Source organism: Anabrus simplex, chromosome 7, assembly GCF_040414725.1.
Source record: "Anabrus simplex isolate iqAnaSimp1 chromosome 7, ASM4041472v1, whole genome shotgun sequence".
NCBI lineage: Eukaryota > Metazoa > Arthropoda > Insecta > Orthoptera > Tettigoniidae > Anabrus > Anabrus simplex.
In genome coordinates this window covers 159654382-159664361 of record NC_090271.1, presented here as the reverse complement: position 1 = coordinate 159664361, position 9980 = coordinate 159654382, and the positions used below count along the sequence as shown (strand labels likewise).

The following is a 9980-nucleotide window of genomic DNA, read 5'->3' as shown; positions in this document are numbered from 1 at the left end:
TAATACCAGGCGGGTTAACATCAATTTTACAGCCGCTAGATGTGTGTATGTTGGTTATTCAGCCTGAAGGCTAGTAGGATCCTCATCAGGTCCACCATTAGCTATCATAGCTGGCCTACATGTCACTGAAGAGGCGTACTAGGGAAATGAGGAGTGAGGTAGTTTCCCGTTGCTTTCCTCGCTGAGCCACAAGTTGCTGTTGCATATCAGTCTGGCAAGCCCACTGAAATGCGTGCACCAACCAAACCTATGAGCGACATTTTCACACCTTTCATAGCAGGGCTGGCTACATAAGGAATGGCATTACTAGCATCACTCATACCTCAGCCACTTTTATATTGTCAAAGCCAAGGATAAGACTGAGACAGGTCAATGAAAGTAACAAATTTATTCTAGCCCATACCAGAAGACACAGTGCACTGTGAACACTACATCCTGCCAGCAAAGGCAAAGCCGCTAGATATCCCGGTGAATAAACCATTCAAAGATCATCTCCACTGGTTTTATGGAGAATGGATGGAGTCTGGTTCCTTTGAACTGACAAAAAGGGGCAGCATTAAGAGAAATGGGATTGAAAAATTGTGCTCTTGGATTCTTTGAGCTTGGAATCTCATCACGGAAGACAATGTCGTGAAGAGCTACAAAAAGACCAGGATATCTAATGAGACAGATGGCTCAGAGGATGACGTCATGTGGGATGACACAATGGATACAAAAAAACTCTGCTGATGAGGATTATCTGTCTACCAGTACATTTTCCAACAAAGGCTGTGGAGAGTAAATGACAGGTATGTTGATTTTATTTTTGCAATATTTGTGTTGCTAAGGTTGACCCCACGTTCAAGTTAATCTGTACTGCCGCTGCTTTTGAACTTGAAGAAAAGTCTCACAACTGTTCAAATTTTGTGTTATTTTAGTTATCTGTTTTAAAATATTAATCGGATAAATAAATAAATAAAGGTTTTGAAGTTGTACATCTGAATTTTACATCTGATTTTTTGTAGACATCCATGTATTTTCTCTTTCTCGAGCTTTCCCTCTAAATTTTAAGAGAGCGGAAAAAAAAAAGACAGGGAAATTATGCAAAGAAAATATGGTAGTTATAAAAGTCACATTTCATCCAATCTCTCATTTATAGGCATTACAATGAACGCCTGATAATAGAGGCCTGCTTCATACACTACTCTGCATAAGAAGCAATTTTTCTTAGGTCTCAATGCATGTATCATATATAATGCCTTTAAAATTTACTCTGTATACTGCGCACATATCCTGCCTATTATATTTCATTCCTGGAATATTTTTAATTCATTTTCAGTAATGCTTGGAAGTTTTTATATATATATATATATATATATTTTTTGCAAGCTGCTTCACGTCGCACCAACACAGATAGGTCTTATGGCAAGGATGGGACAGGAAAGGGCTAGGAGTGGGAAGGAAGCATACGTGGCCTTAATTAAGGTGTGAAAATGGGAACTACGGAAAACCATCTTCAGGGCCGCCGACAGTGGGGTTCGAACCCACTATCTCCTGAATACTGGCTGCACTTAAGTGGCTGCAACTATCGAGCTTGGATTTACTTGTTCTAGTTAGGCCATTAATCTGTGAAGTATTCCACCCCTTACTTGCTGGCTTTGCTAAGTACTGGTCCTGTTACCTGCGCTCCTTCAAGTCTACACCCTTGTACAAAATAAAACGACCACTGTTTTGATTGATTTTTTTTTTTCTCTCTTACACTTGTATTCTTTAGTTCTGGAAAATTTTTCTTAAATTTTGTTTGTCAGTTTCATGTTGTCCTTATTGTCTTGAAGTATCTGGGCAATTGGCATGAATCAATCAATCAATCAATCAATCAATCAATCAATCAATCAATCAATCAATCAATCAATCAATCAATCAATCAATCAATCAATCAATCAATCAACCAATTGATGATCTGCATTCCAGTGTTTATTTCAAACCCCTCAAATATTAGATTTATAACAGTATAAACAGAGCTAAATGAAGAGCAGTTTCATTGTTGGATAAATCTGAGATTTAAAAGAAGCCTGGTGAAAACATTGTTCTTAATCAGAAGCAACTCACTAAGTATTATCGTCGTCTGAAGAGAAGTCACGTGAATGCGGGATAAGAGGTGCGAAATGTAAGCATGGCAGCCGCGCATGCGCCCATCTCAAGTCTCAACGCCTGACGATAAACATCTGTTCTTTCCGCGGTGACTTGCGAATCGAGGGTGCTGTTGTGAAGTTTCAAAGTGGTAGAGCAATTGTGTCTTAGTTATACATTCACTGTATGTACTGCATAATGAACAGTTTGATAAGGAATATGCATTGATTCAGAGAGCCTGTATTGTCTGGCATGACTGATGTTTGCAGCTAAGAGCGTAGTATCCGCTACTCCTGTCGTACCTACAACCTCCCGAGACTTCTCGGCAGACGCAGATAGTATCTCACTGTTAACATTAGTATCTCACTGTTAACATTAAGAACAATAAATAATCGTGATTTAATCATGACAAATTCATTATTGAGAGGATGCAGCATTTTTAAGAAGTATGACAGGAGAGAAAAGAAAGGGCAGAGTAAGAAATGAGGATGTCAGAAAGGAAATTGGAGTGGGAAAGCTTTACAACAGAATGGAGAAAATAAGCTTAGATGGTTTGGAGAGTTGAGGAAGGAAGAAGGAAGGATACTGATGTAGACCACAACAGAAGGAAGGAGCGTAAGAGGGAGATCCAGACTAAGGCGACTGAAAACAATCGAGACTAGTATAATAACTAAAAGAAATCTGAATTGGAGGTAAATTGTGGTTGGATAAAGGAAGATGGAAAGGTGGCATAAACATCCCAACCCAGTAGGAGATGGATGAGGGAAATGATGATGATAACAACAATGAATTACCAACTACAATAAGATAATCATTCACCACATGCTTGGCAAAGTCTCTATTTGGTTTTGTTTATACTGTTCAAAACCTAAAATATAAGAAGGTTGGAATAAATACTGAAAATTAGTATTGAGTGTTATTTTTGTCTTTTTTATCCAATCCAATCCAAGTGTCTAATTTACGAAGGGAAAAGGGTGGAGCATCTTCTCAAGATAGCTGCCCTGATTTAGAGTTAACAACCTATAAAGTGTCCAATATATCACACATGAAGACATTTTTACTGAATTTATGAGGCACAATTTCATTGCTCAGAAATCATTTAGACTTAATTGTAATTCTTGTATTTTAACATTATAAAAATAACGTGGCCAACAAATCATTAAGTAGAAAAGATAAATTTCATTATCTCATTATGCCTTGTTTAATGTGGCAACAGATAGGTCTTATGGCAACGATGGGATAGGAAAGGCCTAGGAGTGGGAAGGAAGCGGTTGTGGCCTTAATTACGGTATGAAAATGGGATACCACGGGAAACCACCTTCAGGGCTGACGACAGTGGGATTCGAATCCACCATCTCCCGGGTGCAAGCTCACAGAAGAAAGATGCAATAATGTCTAATCTGTCATTAAAAACCATAATTTTTTTCTAATTCATTTTCAAATTTTAATATAATACCAATAATAATACGTCCAAGGTATATGCATTTCTAAAATATTCATACTTTCCTGTATTAGTGTGATTTATTTTATTTTAATATGTGTTAAACTGTTTATGTGTTGATTTTTTTTGTCATTTGGTTGGAAAAATCACAGAAATTAGTTCAAGCAAACCCCTGCATATAGGCTGAGTGCAAAAGGGTTAAAGCAATTGTTAAGGAATATGAAAATAGGTTTGTACCTTTAAAAGTGGTACGGAATGGTAAAGATCCACTATATTATAACAGAGAAGTAAAGAGGCTACGAAGGAGGTGCAGGTTGGAAAGAAATAGAGTAAGAAATAGCTGTGGAAGTAAGGAGAAATTGAAGGAACTTACTAGGAAATTGAATCTAGCAAAGAAGTCAGCTAAGGATAACATGATGGTAAGCATAATGGGTGGTTATACAAATTTTGGTGAAAGGTGGAAGAGTATGTATAGATACTTTAAGGCAGAAACAGGTTCCAAGGACATTCCAGGAATCATTAATGAACAAGGAGAGTTTGTATGCAGGGATCTTCAAAAGGTAGAAGTATTCAGCCAACAGTATGTAAAGATTGTTGGTTACAAGGATAAGGTTCAGATAGAAGAAGTGACTGATACTAAAGAAATATTAAAATTTACCAATGATAACAATGAGATTTAGAGTAAGATACAAAAAGTTGAAAACTAGAAAAGCATGAAGGAGCTATACCAAATGAACGGAGAGTTGGTATAGTAGCCCCTGTGTATAAGGAAAGGGTGATAGACATAAAGCTGAAAATTACAGGCCAGTCAGTTTGACATGCATTGGATTGTAAGCTTTGGGAAAGCATTCTTTCTGATTATATTAGACATGTTTGCAAAATTAATAACTGGTTTGATAGAAGGCAGTTTGGGTACAGGAAAGTTTATTGTGCTGAAGTTCAACTTGTAGGATTCCAGCAAGATAGAAGATATATCTCGATTCAGGAGGTCAAATGGACTGTATAGTGACTGACCTGTCTAAGGCATTTGATAGGGTAGATCATAGGAGACTACTGGCAAAAATGAGTGCAATTGGACTAGAAAAAGGGTGACTGAATGGGTGACTATATTTCTAGAAAATAGAACTCAGAGAATTAGAGTAGGTGAAGCTTTATCTGACCCTGGGACTTTCTCAAGGCAGTATCAATGGACCTTTATTTTTTTCTGTAAGAAGGAAGTCAGCTCCCGGACTAAACTATCTTTACATCGGTCTGTTTTCAGACCAACTTTGCTTTACGGGAGCGAAAGCTAGGTGGACTCAGGATATCTTTTTCATAAGTTAGAAATAACAGACATGAAAGTAACGAGAATGATTGCTGGTACAAACAGGTGGGAACAATGGCAGAACGAGGAGATAAAGACTACGTTAGGAATGAACTCGATGGATGAAGCTGTATGCATAAACCGGCTTCGGTAGTGGGGTCATGTGAGGCGAATAGAGGAGGATAGCTTACCTAGGAGAATAATGGACTCTTGTTATGGACGTTAAGAGAAGTAGAGGGAGACCAAGACGACGATGGTTAGACTCAGTTTCTAACGATTTAAAAATAAGAAGTATAGAACTAAATGAGACTACAGCACTAGTTGCAAATAGAGGATTGTGGCGACAATTACTAAATTCACAGAGGCTTGCAAACTAAAGGCATAATAGTCTATAGTGATTATGTATGTATGTATGTATGTATGTATGTATGTATGTATGTATGTATGTACGTACGTACGTACGTACTATGTATTCTTATATACGTCAATGATATGTGTAAAGAGGTGGAATCAGACATAAGGCTGTTTGCAGATGATGGTATTCTGTACAGAGTAATAAATAAGTTACAAGATTGTGAGCAAATGACCTCAATAACATTGTTAGATGGACAATAGGCAATGGTATGATGATAAATGGGGTTAAAAGTCAGGTTGTGAGTTTCACAAATAGGAAAGGTCCCCTCAGTTTTACTTTTTGCATTGATGGGGTGAAAGTTCATTTTGGGGATCACTGTAAGTACCTAGGTGTTAATATAAGGAAAGATCTTCATTGGGGTAATCGCATAAATATGATTGTAAATAAAGGGTACAGATCTCTGCACATGGTTATGAGGGTATTTATGAGTTGTAGTGTAAGGATGTAAAGGAGAGGACATATAGGTCTCTGGTAAGATCCCCAACTAGAGTATGGTTCCAGCGTATGGGACCCTCACCAGGATACTTCATTCAAGAATTGGAAAACATCCAAAGAAAAGCAGCTCGATTTTTTCTGGGTGATATGGTATGTTCCGAGCTGTCAGTGAAGAGATGGTGTTGAGTGACATCAGTAGACGAATGTTTGAGTGGTGTCTTTAAAAGCAGGAAAGATCACAATATGCAGATAAAGCTGGAATTCAAAAGGAAAAATTGGGCAAATATTCATTTATAGGAAGAGGAGTTAGGGATTGGAATAACTTACGAAGGGAGATATTCAGTAAATTTCCAATTTCTTTGCAATCATTTAAGAAAAGGCTATGAAAACAACGGATAGGGAATCTGCCAACTGCGCGACTGGCCTAAATGCAGATCAGTAGTGATTGATATAATGAAGTATGAGAATATATTCTTTGTTTATTCCTAAAGATTACAATCCTTTTATCGTCATTATCTGGTCGATTAGATTATGAGTCTGCCTATTTTTTTTACCACTATGAGCGCTAATGTGAGTCAATGCGGAGTTTTCTAAGCCCTTATAACTATATTCAGCATGGACATTTTTCAAAATATTTTTTTTTTAAAGCCTTAGGATATTGAACCAAGAAACACATTACAGAAAGAATTATGTAAATAAGTTAATTTGTCTAGGTTTTGAATCAAAAAGAAAACAAGCAAAGAAACAAGCGATTTCAGGCAGTTTTTTCGGAACCGCATTTAGGCCGGAAGTGATTTTCGAAATGTTTTTCTAAAGTTTGACAGAGCTATACAAGACTCACAATTTGTGAAAGGTTTTTGAATTTCATGAAGATTAATAATAATAATAATAATAATAATAATAATAATAATAATAATAATAATAATAATAATACCATCACCGCCTTGGGAGAATTCTTACACCTGGTTGGTATACAAACACACTATAAATAGATGAGGTAATCAGCAGTATTATGTACAAAATGCCAGGATCTTATTCTTTGTCATTAAATAAAAGCAAATAAAAAATATCCAACAAACAAACCAGGGAGATCCGGTTCCATTCTACGTAAGAGAATAAAATAAAACATTTAAGACAGATTTTCAAAAGAAAATGAATCACAAGGAAATATTAACTATATTCTTCCCTTTGATAATAGTATGAAGCAATTGTAATGCAATACAAGGAGGTGAAGACAGGTATAAAGCAGAAAATTATTCAAGAAAAATAAAAACACAAGTAAATACCATTTTACTGTCATAACTTATCAATTTATCTCACTGGAAAACAAGAGGAATTTGAAGAGAGGGAACTGTAAGTACAGGAAAGGGGTGATAGTAGAGATTAAAGGAACATATTGGAGGATTTCAGCAGCTGAGATGGTAGAAGTGTTCTGTTTAATTACAACTCTATAAATAAAACAATTTTAAGGGTGCTTGAAAACCAGAAAATTATATAGTCCCTATGATGAACCAACCAGAACACTTGTTGGGATTGGTTCCCATCCCATTCTATTTATCAAATTTGGAGATGCCTTAGCTTGTTCTTCCATGCTTTTCAGAGCTGTAAGGTGCTATTTCTGTACATTTCCCCACAGTAAATTATACCACTGATACAAATCAAACAAACAATTATAGAATTGGTAGTCTAAAATTTGAAATTCCCTGACATGTCAAGACAACTAATTGAAAAATTCATATAATCATCTCAAATGGAACAGCATTCAATAATGAATATATATCCTGATGAACACAAAATAAAAGGAGCAGAGTTCATTAAATCAATGAATACAAAACTTATTACAGTTTGCAATGTTCATTTAAAATATTTATTTTATTGTTCCTTCATCTGTCAATTTCAGAGCGTGTGAGCAGAAGAGTACTTCATGCAATAATTAATGTAAAATTCAATTGAAAACTGTTGTATAAATTGTTATTGAACTCCCTCTATGTTAGTCATGACACCATAATTTTCTCCATGAAGTAGGCTACCAATAACAATTACTAATTAGTAATAAATTTACCATTCTTAAGAACAGTAACAAAACAAAATATAATCAACATATTCCATTTCCAAGTGAAGTTGATGCACATGATCATTATACAAAAAAAAGTTGTGAGCAGGTCTAAGTACTATATCACAAATGTGCCTAGCTGCACAATGAGTCAGCACTTCTTGCATTCTCAGTACCAAGCATGATTACATCAAGTAGATTCAGTAAGTGTACACACAAAACCATTATTGAAAAAATCAATGGTTTCCATTCTCGGGGAAGAAGCTCTACACTCACCGATTTTCATAATAATAATAAAAAAATCATGAAATAAGTCGTTTTTAAAAATAATGGTATAGAAATTAAAATATCTGTATACAAAGAACATAGTTTCAATAGTTCTGGATCCTTAACAACTAGTTTAATAAATTATACAACATTTTTGACTACTCATATACCAACAAGAACAACTGCTAGAGCGAGGTACCTGTGTCAAACTTTACGTTTACGAAGTTTAGCTTGGGCTTCACGGAGCAGCAAGTCAAATGAATCTTCAGCTTGAGGAGTGCGGGTCCTTCCAAATGAACGTGGATATCCATTAGCTGCTGGCATACTGTCGTTAAGGGTCGCCATTCCATCTAAAAGGATAAATATGTACCTTTTGTTTGTTAAAATGCAAACATTTATATGCCTGTAGAAGAAACAAAGGGAAAAAATAAATAAAAATGCCAATTCCTATACTCTCGTACTACTAGCATTATTACCAAGTCTCTACGGTACAGAATTTATCTTTGAGCAACCCAAACTAAAATGAAAGTTCTGTAACAGTCTTGGCAATACTGACTACAGTTCTTAACAATGTAGAAAACAATATGTTCACGCTAGAGGTATACAAAAATATAGGCTTACATGTTTTTACTTTTCTACGAGAATTGAAGCGATGCGCCGAAAAGGGATCTAACCAACATTTTTTCTGAAAGTGAGGTTTTATCGGAATAAGGATCTGTACGGACATTCCTGCATAGTGGAGTCATTTGGAAGAATTCAGAACTAGATGCTTTGCTAGAGGGTGGAGAATTTCTGTCTCACACGGAAAAGTGATCTAACTCCAGTCCAAGATGGCGTTTTTCGTAATTAACTCATAATAGAGATTTTGGTATTTAGACCCCTATTCGGCGCATCGCTTCAATTGTTGAAATAAAATTTGAAAGATGGTGTTTTGTGTTTTTATTTTTATTTACGCAGAAGAATAATGTACTTACATTACAATTTTACATATGGTACGGGTAGCCTAGATGTAAACTAACTTGACTTACATTCACTTGGTCATCATCATCACCATCAATGTCCCACTCCAGTCGCCCGGGTGTGGTTAACAAGCCTCCTCCACTTTTCCTGCTCCATTACTTCCACCACATCCAATCTTGCTTCTCTAATGTCCTTCCAAATCTGATCCAACCCCCTTCTTCTCGGTCTTCCAACTGGTCTCTTTCCCTTAACTTCTCTTTCCAATTCCCTTCTTGCTACCCGTTCCTTTCCCATTCTTTTTACATGTCCGAACCATCTCAGTCTTGCTTTCTGTATCTTCTGTACTAACGGTTCTATATTTAGCTCTTCTCTGATTTTAATATTTTGAATTCTATCTCTTCTTGTCTTTTTAACTGATGTTCTTAAAAATTTCATTTCTACTACTTGGATCTTAATATCTTGTCTCTTATTAGTTACCACGGTTTCTAGTCTGTATGTTACAATTAGTATGAAATACTGTTTATATAATGTTAATTTTGTTCTCTTGGATACTTTGTCATCCCATAAAAGCTCTCTGACTTGATGACAAAATGTTGTACCTTTACTTAGTCTGTTATTAATTTCAGGGTTGATTTCATTACTTCAATTAATAATGCTACCCAGATATGTAAACTCTTCTACATTCACTTGGTGCAATGTTAAATTTTACATTTTTTATTATTATTATAGTCTAACCACGAACCTACTATGCTGTCATAGCAGGCAGAGAGGTGGTGCATCCCAGGTGGCGGATAACAGGGTGCTCACTGGCTTGCCGATGGACTTGAACAAAATAAAATAGCTCTCGCAGACCAAACACACAACATCATACACCTACGGTTAATAACCAAAGTTGAAATTCGGAGTTCACTCCAACTAAGGTTCATTACCTTCGATAGTCAAATACGAAAAGGTCTTTTAGCAAAACAATTTCACTGTGTTGTCTAAAGGAGAAGAC

At 36.0% G+C, this 9980-nt stretch overlaps 1 protein-coding gene across 1 annotated transcript in view; it reads right to left on the bottom strand.

Moving 5' to 3' along the window:
- Positions 1–5912: 5912 nt before the first annotated feature.
- Positions 5913–9980, bottom strand: part of srl (spargel) — a 280903-nt gene continuing 276835 nt past the window's right edge. The window contains exon 14 of the mRNA XM_067151403.2: positions 5913–8373. Within this exon, the coding sequence (XP_067007504.2) occupies positions 8228–8373 (146 nt within the window). The 3' untranslated portion in view covers positions 5913–8227. The remainder of the gene's footprint in view (positions 8374–9980) is intronic.